This window comes from Dermacentor andersoni, chromosome 9 (genome assembly GCF_023375885.2).
Source record: "Dermacentor andersoni chromosome 9, qqDerAnde1_hic_scaffold, whole genome shotgun sequence".
NCBI classification, from domain to species: domain Eukaryota; kingdom Metazoa; phylum Arthropoda; class Arachnida; order Ixodida; family Ixodidae; genus Dermacentor; species Dermacentor andersoni.
In genome coordinates, this window is record NC_092822.1 from 12,816,125 (window position 1) to 12,838,417 (window position 22,293).

The following is a 22,293-nucleotide window of genomic DNA, read 5'->3' on the forward strand; positions in this document are numbered from 1 at the left end:
CATTCACACTTTAATTAAATTCATCATCATCATCGATCTTGAAGCGCGTTTTTGCGCTGCATGTTGTACGGTTGTATTTTGTTCTTGCATTGCGCAATCGAGCTGTGGTTTTGCTTCGTGTTTACGCGGTTTCGCCGATTTCGCGCTAAAAATTGTGTATTGCTGCAGCAACGCGGGAAAACTCAGCGTACTGCGCTGTCAGCAGCTTTGTTTTGTTGTTTGTTTGTTGCAAGGCCACGGAGCAGCTACCGCAGCGATTGCTGGAAGTGGATTGCATTTTCTTTTTTGTGACCGCACGCAGCAGCAGCCCATACATACATGTGCTGCTCGTCACCGGTGTTGTGTCTGCGGGGCGTGAACAGCTCCGAACTCCCGTGAAAAGGCGCGGCTCTGCGTCTGTGCAGCGTCGTTGATTTTTAGTCGCACGTGATCTTTAGCTCGCTCTATGCGGTCGTAACTCGATTCGCGTTGCCGTCAAATCGATGAGACGCAGGCATGCCGTCCGAACCGCGCTGTCAGCCTAGCACGACGAAGACTCGCAACGCGGCTTACGAGGAATATCTGCGCAACCTCCGAAATTGGGAGGCCAGCATCAAGATGAAAGACGCACAGCTTCGCTCCTTGAAGTCCAAGCTCCAGCCGGCCACGGTAGTGCGGTCCCTTTGCATCTCATGCGCAAATCGGCGCGGTTTTGTTGCCGCCGCTCTGTCGTGTTTCGTGTGACGCTGAGCACGTTATATATGTGCGACAGCATGCAGTTCTCGTGACATGTTTTCTCTTGGCAATGATTCCCTGTGTTTGGGGCACATAGTGACCCTATCTTTTTTATTTTTTCCTTCTTCAATGTGCACCGGTGCGCAGAGTTTTCGGTAATCATTAAGAAAAGTAATATAGTCAAAGTTAAGTCCCGCTCTACCATATGAGTCGTAACACGTATCCCGAAACACTCGCCCACTGCTTGTTCGTGCAGAGGTTTGACTGCACGTCGACTCCACAATTTGTCAGTTGTTTCATTTATTTATTTTTGAACATCTCAAGCGAGGTTGGTGTAAAAATGCCAAAACACTTTCGGAACTATTGACCCATTTCCCAATAAATTTTTCGGTGCTAGCATTGCTCTATGTATTGTTCCATTTGACTTTCTGTACAAGTTCAGCAGCGTTGCCCAGCTGTTGCCCATACTGTACTACATGAAGGGGGCCAAGCCAATGCAAATTTTATTGCTTTACCTAAAGCTTTAGTGTCCTCACTCATTCTTGAGGCAGGCATACCACAAGGTTCATCATTAGTTTTGCTTGTCACTGTAATTCACGTCGATGACGTTTAGCGTGTAACATGCAATTTCAAAATTTGCATCTATGTTAAGGCAATATTTTGTACCATGCTATTCAGTCTCTCCATGACCATGTTATTGATTTGTATCATTATCGTAGTTTTGAATGTAAAAAATGTAAGGTAACTTCCAAAAAACGGTCTCAGTGACATTTACAAAGAATTAGGTACGGCCCTTTATATTGTTTATTTTATTCACTAGTTTATTTGAAACAACAGGACATAGTACAGATATCTAAGTGAGCTTAGCACACTTGTCCTGTCCTTAGCGCACTGAACTCATCTGACAGCATGGTTGTTTAAAACATACTGCCTGCTTGACTTTTCAAGTACTTCGATCATATGCACACTAGTAGCATACTCTTAAACAGCATTGTAGTAAGACATGCAGTGTATAAAAGTATGTAGTTGACATGTAGCAGGGTGGTGGGGAGGGGCGTGTAGGAAAGGAGAGCAGACCATGTTTCACTTTTTGCTATCTGAATTGCACCAAGTGGCATGAAAAGATGGTACAAAGCAAACAAGACATGCACCAATTGGATTAGTTTGCACAATGGTATTCTCGAGAAATTGTTTTAAAGATACCTTCGTATACATTCACTGGGCTTTCTGAAGATGTGAGCTGCATCTTATCAATAGATAATCAATGTATTGTGCCAGTATTGACCAGTGGGCACTGTACTTGCAGGATAAAAAAATTCCTGGAAGGAATGCTAAAGAATGCAAAAAGCCAGGGAATGAAAAATTATAGGTGTAACTTTAAGAGGTAGCCATGCTGCCATGTGGATTAGGGAACAGAATGAATTTGCTGCTATCCTAGTTAAGATTGGGAGTTCAAGCAATGTAATGTGAACAGCAGATAACAAGCAGTCCATCAGAGTAACCGAATATTTGCAAGGGGAAAGGAAACATAGTTTACGGAAGAAGCTTTGTGTAATGATATTAGGAAATTTGCAAGCGTAGGATGTGGTCAGCTCACATGACATTGGTAATTGGAGATTGCTGGGAGGGACATTCGTCCAGCAGTGGACACAAATTAAGATTAACTTTTCTTTTTGCCTGGCATTGATGATGCTTGATTGCTTGATCCTTGCTGCTTCTCATCTCCTGGCATTTTTTTTTTCACCGCTTATTTTCTCCAGACTTGTAGCTCCATTCTGGTTGTTTTACATGGAAACCCACTCAAGGATAGCTGACCTTTTGAACTGGATTCACTCACCAATTTAAGCTAGTAACTTTCTTGTTGTGTGTTTCTAATAGCTTTTACTGGTTACAGTAGAAGTGGGACACCAAGCCCAGTATAACATAATGATCCTGTTCCACTTATTTTCCTTCGGCACTTTATTCGTGATACAAATGGTATTTTGCCTGCATTATCGCAGGGACCATCCAGTTGTGAGTGGCACTTGGTAAGGAAGGAATAGAATTGAGCTAAAGGAATCCCTATGTCAGACCGGCCCAAGTCCATTAAGGGTACATTGTAGTACATGTAGTACATTGTAGTTCAGAATTCTTACCAAGAAAAAAATTACTACACATTTTGGGCTACAGTCATTAGTAATCACAGTTATGTTGAAATCGCACTGTATTGCATCTAAATACCGTAGCCTATGTAATAACATTAAGCAGTTAAAAAAGGGTGAACTCTTAGTTTGTGTGTCAGCATGGTGCACTTGCTGCTTGACTATGGTGGCAGTTGTGTAACGGAATGAGAAGCGCGTGTATGTAGATACAGGCGGTGAACCATAACTGTCTTTTTGGACAGCATCTCTGTCGAAGCATCCAGTGATTAGACCAGTACCTGAGTATGCAGATATTATTTGGGAGCCTCATTCATTGGTACTTGTTGATCATTTAGAGAGCATCCAGAAAAAGGATTTTATGTTTTGTGTACAATTTCTATAATGGGGAATCTGTGCCAGGATTGTATAGCCATTCAGGATTGCCAGACCTGTCTACTAGGAGAAAGGTGGGAGAGCGTGGAACTTTTATTAAGAGCAGACGAAGTTGTTTGGTCGCTTTCCTTGCGGGTGGCCTCCTCAGTCCAGGAAGCTTGTGACCTTGCTGCCTGCCTTGCCCTGTTTGCCATTTGGCACTGGTCATCAGGGTTGAGGCTAGTGAGCTGGGTCTCCCACTGCTCCAGTGTGAGATGGGGGATTGTGTGGATGTTGGTGATTTGGTCGCGTTCCCCATACCATGTGGCACAGGGTGTTTGGCATCTGGCAGAATTTGCAGTTGTATTCGTAATGTGTGTGGTAAATGTGTTGGCATTTTGTGTTATGTGGGAAAGTGTCGGTTTGTAGTTTTCTGTAAGTTACAGGGTCTTCTTTCAAGATCTTTGGTGGTATATAGATTCTTCTCCCCAGTCTGTGGTGTGAAAAAGAAAAGAAAGTGAAAGGAATGAAATTTTTGCATAATTTAACATTGTAACATGATGGGGTTGGACTAAAAATGAAGATTATTTTCAATTCTGTTATAGTCATGAAACATGACAAAAACATGAATATGTCATTCATGTTTCGTTGCAGGAAGATTGTTTTAAATCTTTTTTTCCCTACGAATGGTACTTGAGTGGAATGCATCGTCGCCAATTTTTGACAGGAATAACAGTTGAAAGTTCATTTTGCTGTAAACTTGATCAATTTTTCTTACAATATAACTGTTACTTTTTATATTTGTATTTGTCTTGTTTCTACTCTGCATGTCTGTTTTATTCATGCCATGGTTCTTGTTTGTGGCTGGCAGTAGCATGTAGACATATTGAAAGGCTCTTATGTGCTGAGCCCTGAATTTCACATTTAGCACAAAAAGACTTGCTTGTCAGCAAATCCAGTGCAGGAAAGAGAACTTCGAACTGTTGAAATGACCAGCTAGTTTGAGCTTAACTATTACTGTTGAATATATTCAAACACAAAGTGTTGCTTATCTATCCAGGAGCCTATGCCTGTGAAGAGACCTGCGTCATCGGAAGATAAAAACACACCATGTACAGGCAGCGCAGTGTCAGACTCCATGGTTGCATTAGAAACCTTAATAAATGTGCGTATGTGACCTCACTTATCACCTTACTTCGAAACTGCCCACGCTATCTTCTTGCTTATATTTATCATTTTATTTCTAGGATGAAAGCACATCGGAGACTAGTGGCAGCGATGACGAGCAGTTTCAAGCTGAATGGAAGCGTCAGCGAGCACTTATTGAAAAGGAAAAGGCTAGTGTTTTATGCCTGGATATTTGGCAGATCTCTTGAAGTACATTCATGTTGAATTGACGTGGTAAAGTAACAAATGGAGACACCATTGACAATTCCATTTCAAACTGATCCTTTATGCCCTTTGTCATGGGTTGGTCTCGCATGGCACAAAATTAACTATAACCAAGACCACCAGCTTTGGCGTAGGATGTAAATATGAAATTTTACATAAAAGAATCATTGTGTTATACTAGCTACGCTCTTCTTAAAGTGTCTGCCTATCTTTCTGCAACAACCAAACAAGACAGAGGTTAACAGGAATATGGAGACTTAAAGTGATCAACAGTGTCCAAATGAGGGATATTTCAAGCTGGAGCCAATGTTTCAACAAGGAGACTTGTCACCGTAACAGAAAAGTACAAGTCCCATTGCTGAAACACTGCAGCATCAGACATGAGGCTTCAGCATGAGACATCCCTCCTTCAAATACTGTCAATCATTGTTTGAACTGTTTCATAATTGTTTTACCTTGTATTGGATATAGCCTTGACTGTGTGAGATATCAATAAACGTGCCAATGACGATGATGACAATGCTGATTGCGATGATGCATTGCGATGCTGCAATTGGAACACTTACAAAACGTCGACATCATCACATGGCCAGTGGAAACTGAATGAATAAAAAATATTAAAAAGCAAAAAAGCTATTACTGCTTTAAGTGCACATGTGCCTTCAGGAGCTCAAATTCTGAAGTACCAAGGCCTCAGCCTAGGCAGCTGCCCTCACACGGCAAGGGAGTGAAAAGCAGTTTGGGACAGTTATTCACATGAAGTACTCAATAATGATATGACAGCACCCAAAAACAAAGCACTTCAGGATTTAATTTATGAACTAGGTGGCTGGATTCTGGAAAAAAAAAGGGAAGGGGAGGGGCCTCTGTCATGGCACGTGAGGTACAGTTAAGAACATAAAAAGTGTCTGCCAATTCAGAGCTCTCCCCAAACTTGGATCTGATAACCAGTCTCTTTCTTGCACATGTAAAACACTGCACAAAACTCTGACAATTGCAATGCTTCAATAAGCTTGTCTCATTTGTGCAGGGCAACAGACTCTTCAAAGATGGCCGCTACGATGAAGCAATTGAAAGCTACGGCATAGGCATTGAATGTGACCCCCAGAATCCGGTGCTGTATGCCAATAGGGCAATGGCATTTTTGCGTAAAAACATGTGAGTTGCTCACCTATTTCAATGAGCTGATATGTTGAAGGGACACTAAGGAGAAACTAAATCAGTTTATACTAATAAAGCATTCTTTCAAAACTCTATTTTTCTTAGTTTCACAGTAAGAAGGTGGTTACTAGAAGATAAAGTGAGGGCTGAACTTTCATTCTTGAATTTCACGCCACAACGCCAGCGCCAGTCACGGATTTCAAAGCATTTCCTTGTGTTTGGGCCATCATGACTCAGTTGATTGTTAAAGCTTGCTAAGTTCAGTCTGGGGCTCCTTTGGAAGCAATGTAGCCCATCCTTACCAATAAACAAATAATAAGACAAGAGCATATTCTGTCAAAATCTATGCTGCAACTGCGAGCATGGCACAGGAACTTCAAGATGGCATCGCCAGAATGCTTTTGTTTTTGTGTCTTTTCTAGCTTACCAAGCCGCCTCCCACGGTAAGAGTGGCTTTCATGCTATCCCAGAAGTGCCATTTCTTAATACGCCTAGCTTATTTTCCTCCTGAGTGTCCCTTTAAAAATTTCATTGATTACTAGACCCTTTTCACAGGTACATTTTTAAATGCGAGCACTGGCTTGTGTTGGTAGATTAGAGAGGCTGTCATTTGTAAGGGGGCTATTGCAGTGAAATAACAGACCAGTGTGCAGTGTAGGGGAGGGGTCAGCTGATAGAAAAATAAATGAGAAGATGCATGAGTGTCTGAAAATGTTAGTACAAAAACAAATGAAAGAAAAGAGAGATGTGTGAAGCAAGGAAGAGGGTATCAATTTCGGAATAACAATAACTGATATATAAGAATAAAAAAGCACAACATGCAATAATAGTAATTTGAAAGGAGGCATGGTGAACTGGCTCATTTGAAATAGCGCATGCACTTTCTGTGCGTTCCTATGAACAGGTATGGCGCTGCTGAAGAAGACTGCAATCGGGCCTTGGAGTGGGATCCCAACTACATCAAAGCCTACCACCGGCGCGGTCTGGCTCGGCAAAGCCTCTCCAAGAAGGCCCTTGCCGCAGAGGACTTCCGCATGGTCCTCTCCCTGGAGTCAAACAACAAAGAAGCGAGGCAGCACCTGACCAAACTAGAAAAGGTACGCTTGTGTCATGTGCTAACAACAGCTCTCTCTTCAACTAGGCATGACCGCAGAGATGTTTTTGAACAGTGGAGTGTGCATGCATATCACACGTGCCTATGTGATGCATGCTGGCGTGACCTTGTATGTGCAAACACCACTGCTGTGTCAGCCTGCACAGTTCTGAACCGTGGCCACAGTTTGAACTAAAACAATAATATAATTATACTTATTTTTAGGTTGTTAAAGGTGCCCCCTTACATTATGTTCTTGAAAATATCATACTGTAGATGGAAGTGCTATGCCATCTTGTGCCAAACCATCAAGCTGTGCCAACCTGCACCAAAACACTCATTTCTACTGAAGTTGCTAAATGTAGTGGAATGTGCATGCTCAGTGGCAACCACACAGCCATAGTCATGTGTTAGCTAGGCCTCAGAAACCAAGCCTATTTAGTGGTGGCATGATAACTAATTTTCCTGGCCCCAGGAAAATGAAGAATCAGGTGCTATACAATGCATTACGAATGTTTTATATAGGTCTTATGCATTTGCACACTATGCAGACTGGAGATGCTGAAGATGAATTCAATTGGCTCTCTTTTCATGGGGAAGTCAGGAAGGAAATAGCGCTCTTAGCTGAATGAATAAGTTGTATGGTCTGCTCAGAGCACAGCTCATCAGTTTCATACATTTTAATGCTTGCTTGTACGCCCTATTGGTAAACCTGCATCGATTAACGGGCGAAAGCAATGTGTGCAATGTTCTAACTCTATTTCCCACGTGCACCATGTCCAGTTACCAGGATAATAGTGTAGCGCACTGACAAACGACCTGCTTGCTTTCGTGAAACTTCTTGACCAAAAATATCCAATGGCAAACGTAATCATCACATAAATTTGGACTCTGGCCAAATTTGTGTGATGACCACACCACACAAAATCAGACTTTTGCCGCTGCAGAACGCAAGCCAATTGTGTAAAGTTTCGGTTTTAGTCAACCTTAGCAGCCAAACAGTGGTCATAAAAGGTAAGTGAAAACACAAAAGGCAGAAATTGCATTTGCGCCGACGATGTTCATGACGCAACTTGCACAGATCGCGTCCAAAAGCTTGTTTTACATTGGCTTTATAGGCCCTATGGCGGAACCGTTAATAAGTTCAAATAATTGAGCTTGTGCAAAATATTGGTTGACAATGCAGGTCAGAAACACGTGAACATTTTTTCGCTTGATTCTCTTCAAAATGGCAGTTTTATTCTTGGCAAGTAATAGCAGAATAATATGAACACTCGCCAAAGGTAAAGCGTATTGAAAGAAAACTTGATGTTTTGGGGCTCATACAAATCCCTTGATCACAATGAAAGCAAATGCAGTGGCTTTTGTTTAAGCATGGGAGAAATGGCACAATGATGTGGAATACTGGCAAATATGCAATGACCAGGGAAGTAAATTCACATTTATTTTGGGGTATTCTGCTATTCCAATTGAATGTGCAAAGAATGAAAAATTAACAGAAGGCATTATATAAAGGACATTCATTGTATATTGGTGGGTGTTGCTCATGGTTGTTACTGAGAGTATATATTTCTTGTTCATTGTGCATGAATACATTTAATTAGCTAACTTTATAAAAAGTGGGGAAGGACGCTAAATGACCTTAAATGATAGTTGGTTGATAGATGATAGATGAGAGGGTGATAGATGGTTGCCTTAAATGATAGCATTTAAGGCAACCTAGGATTTGTGCAGACTATTTTTTTTTAACAAAAGAAAAAATACCTATGAAATTAAAAAGAAAAGCAAAAAAAAAAACATGTAGTGCCTATGACAGCGCCTCCAGGCGTGAAAGATTGCACATTAATCTCGATGAAAAGCTTGTCAAATATGGGCACTGGGAGCGCTCTTTTCTCAACGCGTCAGCAGCTTTTCGTGCATTTTTGTTTATCAAATGCAAAGTAGCATGATCTTGTAGCAGTTCACTTTCCAAACTGTTACCAAGACCGTGCCCCTGGTTCACATGGTCATAATGTATGCAGTGTAATAGATGACCATGTTTTGGTCTGAGACCGCTGATATCACTAGTGCAGGGACGTGTTATCACAGGGAATTTTAAAAAATTTCATGGGCTTTTGCTTTTTTCTTCTTGTTGGAACAAAAAACCACACGAGATCTAGGTTAAAAGCTGTTATCGGTCATTTCTCTATGTGCTACACAACTTTTGTATTTGCACAATATTGAATGTAGATAAATTTTAACTAGTTAAAATTAAATATTAAATGCGTGTGCACAAGGAAAAAAAACTCTTCACTGGCATTAACAAAAGCCTATCAGCATACAGTAGGCGCTGTTTGTCTAAATAATGCCCTCAGTTATCTTTTTGCTTGGCCACATTTAGATGGCACATCATGTATGTAACTTAAAAGTGGTTTCTATGAAACCTATATGGACTTTCTTTGTAACTTCTTGCTACAGTCGGGCGAATGACACTTTTTCTCTTTTATGAACTTTCCGCCACTTTGTGGGCTTCTGCAGAAATAACTTGCCGTAACTTAGCAGTGTTCTGCAAAGTCCAAAAAGAATATATTTTCTTGATTTTCATGTATTTCGCTCATGTTAAGCTTTACCAAGCTGCTCCAGCACGTGTCTTTAACTTCAGAATTAATGATTCTTTCTCTAAACCTGTTCCAAAGTGCCAAATCTGCTCCTAGAGCTGCTCTGAAACTCCCTTGGCTGCTTCCATCCCTGAAATATGGTGTGCACTGCTCTTCAGTGATGTTCCTTGAGGATTACTGATCCATGAGAACCTTTACCAATGAATAATAATAATCATAGTTGGCAACCTTGAGCACCTTCATGAAGTCAAGGGAGTGGAAATGTATTTCTTAAGTAACAGGTTATCAGAAGAATTGTCAAGGAGGATTAATGTTCAGTGACTACACTACTGTTGAAAGGATAGCGCTGCTCTCCCATCAATGTAGTAAAACTTAAGATGTTCAAGTTTAAGAGTATTTGCGACTAGGATGGGTTAGTTTTCCTTTGCAAAATGTTTTTTTCTGCTCTGTGTCTTGCTCAGGAATTAAAGGCTGGAGCTGGTGACATGGTCACAACAAAGGCCTCCTCAAGTTCTCACTCTTTGAATGCCAAAGAACCAGCAGGTCAAGTTGAAAAGCCAGCAAAGAAGGGCTCTGCAGCTGAAAAGATGTCACTGCCCATCAGAGCAGTGACTGCAGTTAAAGTGGAACCCCTGACTGCCCCTAGAACCAGGAGAGTATCAGAAGTAAGTGTTGTATTGTGGATCTTGTTCTTTGGGATCTTGGCTTTTAATGTAAACCTTTGAGCTGTCATGTAAGCTTTTTAGCAGGATAGTACTCCATACCTGGCAACCTTGAAGATTTTATCAGTGAAGGTCCAGTTTTCTAGAGCTTGTTTGCTATTGTCATATTAACATACATAGATTTATGATTTTTTATTTGCACCCAGTTTAAGGCAAAGCCAATTTTAGAAGAATGCAACTACAGTTATTGACTTTATTCATAGTCAGATTTTTTTAAATTCTTTTTTTGGACACTGGCTCACTGCTTTCTTGTGATTGCTGCGGCTGCGACATACAAGTGGGACACCAAAATGAGCAGTGTCACCATACCTAGCCTTATTGCTACACAACATCAGCAAATTTGATTTTCTGTCATGACGTCACAAGTGTTTACTAACCTTGACACTTGCTAAGCATGGTCAATTTAGGTGCAAGAAATGTTTAGTAAAGTTCCTACAACTTTGAAATGTATGTGTCAGTACAACTTTAACTGTTGCTGTCCTTTCCTGTCAGCAGAGACTGCTGAAGAGGGTACCCATCCGTGACGTGCCAGGTGGCACGCGCCTCAAAGAGGAGTGGGTGGCAGCAACAAAGACACATAAGCCGCAGCTCCCACCACCTGCACCAAGTTCATACCAGTTTCAGGTCGACTGGAGGCAGCTGGCCCCATTTCCCGAGCTGCGCTACAGATACCTCAAGGTGTAATCTTGCTGTTCAGCCTGTAGCTTTAGCACTTGCTGCATAGTTTTCTTTTTTTCATTGCATGAAGCTTTGAAACCACAGCAAATGATAGAAAGAGAAGAGGCCTACTTACTCGTGGCAGGGGGTCCTACCTTTATTATACACGAGGCCCCTTTGTGCACTGCCACAATATATAGTCAGTCGACACAGCTACAAGTATTTGCAATCATCGCTTCTGGTTCTTTTCTTTTTTAGGACAATACCTCCTATGTGCCCATAAATTTGCTTTTTTTAATTTTGATTCCCTTTTGGATGTGCAGGTTCCAGTGATATGAAGCAAAAGTGGAAAATGCATCGCAGATGAAACAACTTAATGTACACCTGTTCTCACACTGGCTTTTCTCAAACATGACTGTGCAGATACAGTCGAAACCCATGATAACGAAATCCTGCAACAACGAAATTCTCGCAACAATGAAATATTTTCATATCCCCGGCAAACGCCCATAAGATTCAATGCATTTCGTACCTCTCGGCAACGAAATGTCGCTGTACTACAATACCACATCAACGAAATTTGCTGGAGCGTAACCCCGCATATTACCCACTCGCATAGGGCTAGCAGGCTCCAAATTGTGCTCAAATGCACTGTTCTGCACTAAAATTGCGTAAAATGCCACTACATTACACTTGCGTGGGCGCCGCCATTTTTGTTTACAAAAACAACCAAGCGCCGGAAGCGATCACATGCGCTGGAAACATGTCATGGCCGCCATCTTGTCTGTTGATCGCCTGTTTGAAGCGGCACGCATGTTGCTACAGACATGTGTCGACAGTTTTGCACACCTACTCGTAGATTGTTGTTCGAAATGCGTGTTGTTTGCCTTCCCCGCGACTGACGACTCGGCGCGGCCTAGGTCAATCGCCTGAGGCGAAATTGAACGCAAACTGAAAGGGGTTACGAGCAACGATTGCTGATTGTGGCAGTGGCACTGCATGATGTGCGCCTCAGTGAGAAAAATGCAGCAAAAACAAGACAACCCACGTCCCTCCAACATGGAATTGCTTATGGCGTTTGAGATGGCGGTCGCAGCATAGAGTGCCACTCATCAGGCTGTTATTGAGCTAATGTCCGGGAATACGTATCCCTTACGTCAAGAACTTTGGTTTTGGTGCCACCCGACAAGCATCGTCGTGTCACTGACATCATCATGTCCAAGCATTGTGTGTGGATTCGGCACCGGACGTAGATTTACTCTAAAGGGCCGTAATTGCGATCTTTTGCATTCGGCACCAGATGCATCGGCGCCTACGGGCGACAGCGTGTGCTGGAGAAATGCTGCTGCATGCGCTGTTGCTCTGCATCCGATGCCGAGTTACGCAAGATCTCGCAAAAGTGATCGTATCTTCAAAAGCAATTGACCGAGAATATTGCTCCACGGCAGTGCTGCCACTGCTGATCGACGCATGTGGCGCACTTTGTACTATGCGGTTTATATCCTCGAGCAAAGCTTGTCAAAGTAAGCTAGCGGAATTTTGATGGTAAAGTTTTGTTCTGCGACGCATTACCTATCTGTGCTATCTCTTTTCGCAACAACAAAATTCTCGAGAGAGTGAATTTTTTCACGTTCCCCACCGATTTCGTTATTGCGAGGTCCAACTGTAATGCTGGCAGTGCATGTGTCCTCCTGGTGGGAACTGCATAGCAGATGGCATTCAATTGGAAATCGCTTTTCATGATTGCATATACTGTAGCCTCTCTTGCCACTTTTTGCCGCCATAAGGTGCTGACATGCCGTGCAATTGACGTTTGTGCATTCTGGTTGAAAAATTGCAAGAATGTAGAAGCCTTCGGAGCCTATTGATATAGATTTCGTGCTTCTATGAATGCATGCTTTTTGTCATCCTAAACCTTAAGCGCTGTTAGGACTGTATTGATTTTCATTACTTCTAAATTGAGGTTTTGTTTATACAGTTAAACTTCGATATAATGAAGTGGGTAAAAGCGGCAGTTTGTTTCATTATATCGAAATTTTGTGGCATTGAAATTAGACCTTTTATGCAAATAAGTACAGTCACCGATCTATATTATATGGAAAGAAGCCACAGAATTTTCCGAATTATCGAGCAATAGAAGAAATCAAATTTGAATGAGAAGAAAACTCATTTGATGAATTTGGGAGTTGGCGACGAATGATACGGTTTCTTGCCACATCGACAACATCTTCATATTGGCACTACGAATTAAGCAAAGCCAGCCACGCTTTCGTGTGCACTCCGCCCCTGCAGCTCATAATGTTACCTGCACTGGGACAACACTATCGCCAGCAGTGGGAGCGAATGGTTTGTATGCCTATCACTCCAACGAGTCACCGAAACTTGGGATTACGAAACTTCCAATGCTAAAAGCGCGGGAAGACAGCTTACATGATGCCACACCCTCTCGGTGAGCCCACTCTTTGCACATGCGGCAGATTACCTCTAAAGGGCTAAACGTAGTCCAATGTATCGTGAGCACACGTACATGCTACGTCACGTTGGCGAGAACAAGAGCGTCTATAGTTACCCCGATGGTTCGATGCACTGGCACAGCCCAGAAATCACGACATGCGCCAACTTACCCCCTGCCCCTCGCAGGTGCTTGATTTCCCTTTACTCGTGCAGGAAGGCAGCACTTGTGAAGCCACTATCTTTCATGCCTCACCTATAAGGTAAAATTCTATTCTATTTCACTACAACATTTTGTTTCTTTTTTCCCATAGCAAATGAACCCGAGCAAATTAGGAACATTTTTTCAAGAGTCGATGGAGACCGAACTCTTCTGTGACATTCTGTGCATCCTGGAAAACCAGTTTATGAGGTGTGTATGGGGGCCAGTGGTAATGGTCTGAATGCTGACCGTGTCTGCCTGTGTGCTTGGAGATTGCTAGATCTAGCTGAGACATTCTCAAACTTCCTATTTCGGGGAACCACACCATGTTTCAAAGCATGCTAATGAATCCTGTGGGTGAGACGGGTCTTAAAAACCGAAAATTGCGAAAAAGATCTAGTTTTGGGAACTACTTGTTTCAGTATCTGTAATGCCTAATCTACTCTATATCAAAACGATTTGCCCAAAAACGCACCCAAAATTCGCTGTCTGCACCTAAAACATTTTGTCAGTGCAGACAGCGAGAAACGACCCCAAAATCGTGCAGAAACACCAGAGTTCACGTAGCTATTTTTCGTCTTTCCTGCCGCTGAGCACCGCCATCTTAATACGTATCGTTCAAAAGCTCAAAGTTCCGCCTTTCAGTTCCCCGCATGCTTGCCAACAATGGCCACATAGAAAAAATTCAAATGTAAAACAATCGGGGGCCGGTCTGACGAAGCTTGCGTTGCATGCGGCCCTCCTACTGGCTCAGCGTGCTGAGAGGCGCCTTCTGATCGGCTGTTGCTGCGGCAACTAGGCCTAGTAGATGAGCTCGTCTACTAGGCCTGGCAGTGGGTCGCTTCGAAAACCGCTGTTATGCCGTTTCTTGTTACGCCGTATTGTGAACATAAGCGGCAAATAGACCCTTTCCTTAAAAAAAAAAGTTTGAAACTGAACTTGCATCCACGAAAACTGAAGCGCAAGCCGTCTCTGCTTCCTATGGCAAGAAAGACGAGGCAGTTATCTCAAGGCTCAGGTGAGCCGAGAAGATCGCGCCGGAGATAAATCACTGCGTCGCCACGCAGTCTCATACCATATCGGCAATAGCGCAGCAATGAAGCTAACCATTGCCCTTTGTCCTCGCGTTTAGGTTTACTTTGGAGACTGCAGACAATGTGCCGATGCCTATTCCCGTGCCTCTCACTCATACGTGGGTTTGTGTTGGTGCATTCCAGATTCTGTTACAAGCCTATACGTGCAGCTATTGTCTCCATCAGCGGAAGAATTGAGCTTTTAATTATGTTGTAATTATTTCTCGGTTTTGAAGCTTGAAATTTATATTTTCCGAGTTTATTTTTTAGCTTTTCTTTTTTGTTTATCTCAAGTATAGCTTTTTTAAAATTTCAAAAGTTTGGAATCAGCACTGTGTTCCTTCTACTGATTCAATTCTCGTCATTAGTTCTTTTTCCTGAATGCAGGCGAGTCAGAGAGTGCACAAAAACTATGATACTATAGTGTCTTAGGACACTGAAATATTTTGAAATCCTGTAGAAATCACCAGCAAGAATTTACATTTGTAAAGCTGAAACTTTAGAATTTCATAACCTTGGCTGAAGTACAGATACAAACATCCTAGTACTAACTAGCAGTATCTGAACATCTAGGAACATACCTTATTAACTTTAGCTATGTTGTTGCACTTCATTTTTTGCAAATCGCATCCCAAATTTTTAACACAAGAAGAATTGTAACTAGTACTTTTTTTTTTACCTCAGAAAAAATCTAATTGCATGTTTATAAGCAACACGCAAGATTGGATGTGTCCTGAAAGTTTCGTGTGTCCAGAGCGAGTATCAAAAATGTTTGTTCTGGATGTTCTGGATATATATATATATATATATATTTGCAGAACGGACCCTAATGTATACTCTTATAAGCAATTTTTTTTTTTCACTTTGGAAATTAGTTATTTTGCTACAATTTCTGCCACATGGTTGCAATATTTAGTGGGCTTGTATTCAATGGGCTGAAAAATATCTATTAAGGGTCAGATAAAAAAATTTGCTTGCTATCCGTCATTCCTTACTCTTTATGCTATTTAAACATGCCTTACAAGTAATCTTTTATTGTGCCATTTATTTTCCATTGTGGCCCTAAACAATGGAAGTGAAATGCTAATTATCATAGAAACTAATTGACCTACAACAAAACTAATTATGTATTTGAAATAACAAATATGTTAATAAGACTGGAAGGTTTCATTAATATTGATGGAAAAAGGTGATGAACATAGTTTCAATAGCAGTGTCCCCCCTTAAGAGTATGTACTGACACATATTACGTAAAAATATGTCACCTAACAAGTTTGAAGGTTTAATATTTCCAAGATACATTAATTTGATACTTGATTTGAAATCAAGCCAGTCTTTCTTGCATAGATTCCAACATATGCCGTGAAACTTCAATCATGCATTGATTGAGTTAAACATGTTGCTGTATTCTGGAAAATGTATGACGTGAATTTACGATTGAGGACATTTTTGAGCATATTCTTCCTTTCCTTCATTTCAGGGATGGTGTAGATATCTACCCCATTTTGAGCAGCCTGCCGAAAGTGGGCCGTTTCTCAACATTAGTTATGTTCCTTGGAAGTGAAGACAAGAAGCGTAAGTTCTGACAAGTGCATGTCTTTGTGCGAATACTTACTGCAGTGAAAGGTGAATAATTAAAACTTGATTTGAGTTTTCACGTAACTTCAAGACTGCCATGGTCTTACGAAGCCGCGCAACACTGCATGTCAAATAACAGCTTTCTAATTTGAATGTTAATTGCTTCTCTCACTGATAGTTCAAGCTGTGCACTGGCATTTGGAATTGCCAGCAAGTGTGTACGTGTGCTGATCAATTAAGCCAGCAAAAGTGGATGTGATCAATTTTGCAAGTAGGCACATTTCACAGAGACATTAGTTTCATGCTGCTATGGTGATTCGAGCTACGTACAGAACGAACTTCAGTATGCGATCTTTATCATGTCTTGTTACTGTCAAAATGTTGGAAGGTTTTTTTTTACTTCATTTGGGTGCCACATGTAATGGACGTGACTATTCATCTATCGACCCTTTTCACGGTGATACCGTAGGCGCTGCCATGTTTGATCACGTGGTGATGCATCCAGTGCTTGCCTCAGCTGGCTCCGTTGCCTCCGTGTTTACAATGGGTTTGTACGACGACGCTGTGGCTTAGTGAACCTCTGTTTCGGGAGATATCATAGACAGAGACTATGTGGACGATATGAAGCTTTGGCCAGAGCTTCAGAGAACATGCAAAAGTGCTTTGGAAGCTGATTAAGCCATGTCCAAATGGCGCGAGCAGCTTATATCGTGCTTGTTCTAAAAGCGAGGCCAACTATGTATTCCAAGCTATCCAAACTTTCCGCTCATGAATTGAATCAAAGTTAGTGTGTTTTGCTCTTCGTTCTTTATTTGGCAAAAATTTTGAAGCAGCAGCTTGTCACATTTCTGACTTCCTTGGTGTGGTCACTATCTGATCATTTTCTGTCTAATTGCTTGCAAATGTGCTCACTTCTGATAAATGTGTTCATGCTGCATGCAATTAGGCTTGAAACATAGCTGTTTTGTACGTTGTAGTACCTTGTAGCAAAGATGTATTATCGCTAGTAACTCGCTTACTCTTGTGGACTGTCACGAAACATTCAGCTTTGACCATTCGTGCGCTATTAGTGTAGTCTGTCATTTATTGTGTACTATGTATGGTACGCATATATTCAAGTGTGCACCCATTCACTCAATGACACGTTGGCGATAGAGTGGGCGTAATTTTCTGTGCCAGTTGCCGTAGAAGTGTGTTAATACTGTCCGCGAAACTTACGATGACAAGAAGCGGCACTACTCCCTTTGTCATTGTTTAACGAGTGGTACTCACTCTTGCCGAAGTTCCAGGGCTGAAGAACTTTCTTTGAAGGTTAGCGGTACAACCCTGGTGGATGAGCAAATTTCTGTATCCTCGAGAAAAGCCAGACATCTCGAAGTGACGGTAACATGTACAGACAGTTGCAGCAGCGGTCCATGATTTTGACCACACAGATTCATTCCATTCCTTAATATGCCAGCCACTCTTTTTGCAGCCAACTACTGCACATGTCTTCAATCCGCATGATTCAATCCAGCATGATTGGAGCACAGTGTGCTAGCGAAAACTTAGTTGCATTTCCGACAGCTGATGGCACAGAAGCAGTGTGGTAGCGGTAGTGGTTTCGTATTCGTACGCTGTCACTGAGGCTACGTGCAGTGCGCTGCCTAAAGCGCCATCTTGTTTCTCTAGAACAGATTGCTCTGCAAAAAGGGTCAATAGTTATCATTTCAAAGTCTCATATATCTCAAGGCCATGGATACTAAATTGCATTTTGGGAGAAGCTGACACTTTGACCGTTAATTAGTTGGAAATGGCGTGTGGGAAACTTGCATTGCATTCTCAATAGAGTGAAATGCCTGCATTATTACGATCTTTAAGACCTTCATCTTTAGTCAAGCCTTGTCCTTTAACTGGTGGACAGTTAGGCCACCTGGAAACGTATGCGACCAGTTTATGATGTACTGACACATTTTTATGGAATAGTTTAAAGGAGTAGTGACATGTGTTCTTGAAATCACAGAGAACCTACCATGTTTCTCACACATAAAGTGTGGCACCTGGCAAGTATGAATGCTGAGAATCACTTAGTATATTTTAAATTGATTCTAAAGTTGGCTTCAAAATAGCAGACATGACTTCATAACACAGAGAAAAATTTGGTTCCTGTGTGAAATAATAAGACTAGGCATTATGATGATACTGCTCACAAAAAAGTTAACAAGAGTGCTGCTTGCATATATTCTAGCTGTGCTTGTATGTAGCAGCTGCAGCGACAAAAACAGAGCAAGCTAGTGTACCTGATGAGTACTGGTACTGAAATAGGTACTTAAAAACAAGTACGTACTGTTAAACCTCAATATAACTAAATTCTCAATATAATGATGTAATTAACCGTTTATAACTTCTTGTCCATAGAAAAGCACGTATTTAGAACCTCAATATAACGATTTGTAATTATATGCGATTTCAGTACAGTCGACTCTCGTTACAATGGACCCTGATAACCTGACAAAAAAATTTTCGTTTTATCTGAAGTCTATAATATCCGAAATGCCTTACCTCTGAAACTGGTCACGATGTCTAACAACGTTATTGCAAAGAGTTAGTGACGAACATCCAAAGTAAAAAAAAAAAAAGAAGTTGCAGTTTCGCTTAAAGGCATAACATCGATTGCGGTAGCAAATTAGTAGACAGATATGTGAAGGAAGGATAGTAGTTTTATCTCGCTCAATGGCTGCAGAAAGTCGCTGTCAAAATGTCGGAGTAGGGAAGCATAGCAGCAGCAGTGAGTGAATTGACCTTCGTGCTGTCTCTCACTTCAATGCGAACTAAACATAGAAAGCAGAGCGCGTACAACACTACTGGCACCAGGCACACTCTGTCCACATTGCAGATCGCTTTCAAGATACGGCGGCCGTGCAGCCGCGCCGTAACCAGCAGCCACCGGAGTAGAACCCTCCCTCCCCCTTGCCTCTCCCAGTTCCTCGCGTGCGAAAGAAGGTGGCACGTTTCCGCCCCGTCTTCCTCTCTTGCGTGCTCAATATTGAGCCGTGATCATCGGCTGACATTGCAAGTCAATTGTTTGCCCATGTCGACACAACAAAAGTATGTTTTATACGCCTAATTTTGAAAAAAAATTGCTGTTAATTTTGTCTGCTGTAGCCGATAGTCCGTCGTAGCGCGCGCGGTCCGTTAAAAGCGAACTTTGTTGCAATAATAAAATTCCTGGTCCATTATATCCAAAAGTCTCTTGTACGCAGGTCCGTTGTTACGAGCTTAGACTGTATAACAAAATTTCACTGCAATCACGAAGGAATACCGAGGTAATAAATGGAAACTTTTCCATGGATGGTCAAATGGTTGAATACAAGCAGTTGCTTGCAAACGCACCTCTGAAATCGCGACCACACGACCATGAGTGACTGCGGAAGTGGAGCATCGGCATGTTCGGTATGAACTCCAGAGGTGATAAGATTCTATTGTGCCCCGCATGCTGTATGCTTTGGCAGCAGACGAAAGCATGGGAGGGTGAGCTGAGAAGGATGGTGGCTTGATGATCACTGTCTTCATGTACAAGCAAGGGGAAAGTCGCAGCAAGGCGATCAAGCGGGAACATTGAGGATGAAGGTGGGGATGAAGGTTGGCTTACATTTGCTTTTCTATTGCAGCTGTGGCTGTGCATGGCTGTCAGCTTGGCTGAGTGCGTATGCACCCTGTGTGCCCTGTTTACAAAGTAATGTTCTGCCTGTGCAAAGAGTAGGTGTGCCGAGATGGTTTGGCACGTGTGCTGTCATTCTGTGCGTTTACCGTGCTTACTACCCAAATGTAACGCGCACTTTTTCCCCGATTAAACTGGTCCAAAAATTGTGTGCGCCTTAGAATGGAGTGCAACCCTAAATCTGTGTTACCATATCGCCATCAGCATTTCAAAATGGCCGCCTCGTACGCGCTTCGAGCCTAGCTGCCGTAGCTTTCTCAGTGTGCTGTAGTATGTGTGCTTAGGCAATGTTTCCTTTGGCTTAGTTTAGTGCACAGTCTGTCTTCCCATTTTCTGCATTTGCTCTATCAGCATGGAAGTGCTGACTGCAAGGACATGCCGAGTTCATCACAATGCCGCAATTAAGAGGAAAGCTATCACATGTGCGGAGACGGACGGAAATTAGGCCGCACCAAGGGTGTTCACAGTTACCGAAATTTGCGTGTGGGACTGGCACAAACAAGAGAGGCATTCTTCACCAGCTGCTGCTACGTACAGCGCGGCTGCGTATCCCCTATCTTGAAAGCGATCTGTGACGGAGACAAGAGTTTACACATCTAGGCACACCACGCTGTGTTCTCGTCGCTTAGTTCGCATCGAAGTGAGAGGCAGCACAAAAGTGAATTCCCTCGCTCCTGCTACCGCACTTCCTCACTCCAGTGTTTAAAGAGTTTCCGCAGTCATTGAGTGAGACATGCTCATGTTTGCTTGTGCGTGCGTGACACCATGCTTGCTATTTTAGTTAGTAATCGAATGTTTAAGAGTTTATACGGCCGACAGAACTACTAGCCTTACTTTTTGTATAGCTGTCTATTAATTTGCTATCGTAATCGATGCTTCACTTTTCGGGCGAAACTGCAACTTTGTTTATTTATCGCAACTGTGGTGCACTGGAAGTAAAGCTTTTTTTTTCTTTTTTTTTTTTTCAAATGAGAGAAAGTTGTATTTCTGTATGAAAGAGTGAGGTGCGTGGTACTGTAAAGGACTTTCTTGTTTTATGTCATGGCAAACGGGTGCGTGTTACAATCGAGGGCGTTCTCTTTTTCCTTTTATTTTTGGTCACGGAAAAGGGTGCGCATTGCAATTGAGGGCGCGTTAGAATCAAGTAAATACGGTAGCATTGGAAATTGCCTAATCTCGAGTTTCGAAAGTGCGCTGAAGCTAGAGGCTGATTTGCGCTCCACTGCCGGGGCTTTTCATGATAGCGTCGTCCTACTGCGAGCAACGTTATCAGCCACGAGGGTGGAGGGGATGCGAAAGCGTGCCGGCCTTTGCTTCGTAACGCCGATGTGAAGATATCTTTGACACAGCATCTTTTGTCGCCAACTCTCAAATTCAACAAAATTATTTTTTTTCTCTATTAAGATTGTTTTTTCTGATTGCTCAATAATTCGGAAAGCTTTCCGGTCCCCTTAATGTAAAAAAAATTTTTCAGCGACTGTACTTGCATAAAAGCTCAAATTTCAAAATAATGAAATTTTCATATAACAAAGCAAATTGCCAATCTTGCCAACTTCGTTATATGTTAACGTGGCTGTGCCACAGTATATCATTCAGGGTGCCCTGACTCTTACCACTTTATTTTTGGTAAGCTAGGACTATCAGATAATGCAAAAAAGTGTACTAAATAAATAAGTTGAAAATGTCATTAAGTACTTCTTTAAGACTTTAGCATTTCGCCACAAATAAGCAGGCTTCGATTGAATGAAAAGAGGAAGTGATTTAAGCTTCTGTATATTATTCTCTTGTTACAGGGTAAAGAATTAGCAAAGGCAAAAATTTCGGTTGCATCTTCTATTTTCTTGTAATAGCTCCAGCAGTGTGTGCACTGTCTGTGGGTATTCCATTTCTCTTCTGGTGTGTAATGTTTCTTCTATGTTTAGTGCTTCTTTACGTGTTTTGATTAAACAGCATTTTAATGTTGAACTTCAGTATGAACACAGATATAAGGAATTATCAGATTTAGCAAAGTAAATATAAATATTGTAAGTTATTTTCACGTCTAATTCGTTAAGAGGTGCTATGTACATCTGGCATCGTCAGGCCAACACTAAGTTTGCAATCTTGATTTATCCTTGTAAAGAGGCAGTTTCTATTTCTCCCATTTCAGGACTGGCGAGGTTGCTTGCCATCGCCTCAAAAGTAGATCCGGGTCTCGCAGACAGCTATGGATTGTGATGAAGACGCTGTCATCATGTCACCATGAAAGCACAGACAAAACTCATTGCTGCCATGAGTCACTGTAAAAGCTTCATGCAACTTTTTTGGCACTGTAAAAAGAATGCAAGCACTTCACCACAACATTGTTCTACTCACTGCCTTGTAGACAGTCACAGTGTTCAAAATAAACATGTTTCAAAAATTGCAGAGCTTGAACAGGGCTCAATAACATGTTCATGGGCTGAAAGTGCTTACTGTTCTC

At 42.0% G+C, this 22,293-nt stretch overlaps 1 protein-coding gene across 4 annotated transcripts; it reads left to right on the forward strand.

The window, feature by feature from the left end:
• The first annotated feature begins 82 nt into the window (after window positions 1-82).
• Window positions 83-22,238, forward strand: LOC126527046 (RNA polymerase II-associated protein 3-like). Of its 4 annotated transcripts, none has more exons than XM_055068533.1 (11): window positions 83-648; window positions 4,267-4,371; window positions 4,454-4,543; window positions 5,629-5,756; window positions 6,182-6,202; window positions 6,664-6,856; window positions 9,911-10,114; window positions 10,664-10,849; window positions 13,594-13,691; window positions 16,035-16,129; window positions 21,982-22,238. In XM_055068533.1, exons 1-11 carry the CDS (start codon window positions 496-498, stop codon window positions 22,047-22,049), a joined length of 1,341 nt encoding a protein of 446 aa, XP_054924508.1. In that variant the 5' UTR covers window positions 83-495; the 3' UTR covers window positions 22,050-22,238. The 4 variants fall into 4 exon arrangements, with proteins under 4 accessions (XP_054924508.1, XP_054924509.1, XP_050030722.1 ...); XM_055068534.1 differs by having other exon boundaries at window positions 10,667-10,849; XM_050174765.2 differs by lacking the exon at window positions 6,182-6,202.
• The last annotated feature ends 55 nt before the right edge of the window (window positions 22,239-22,293 follow it).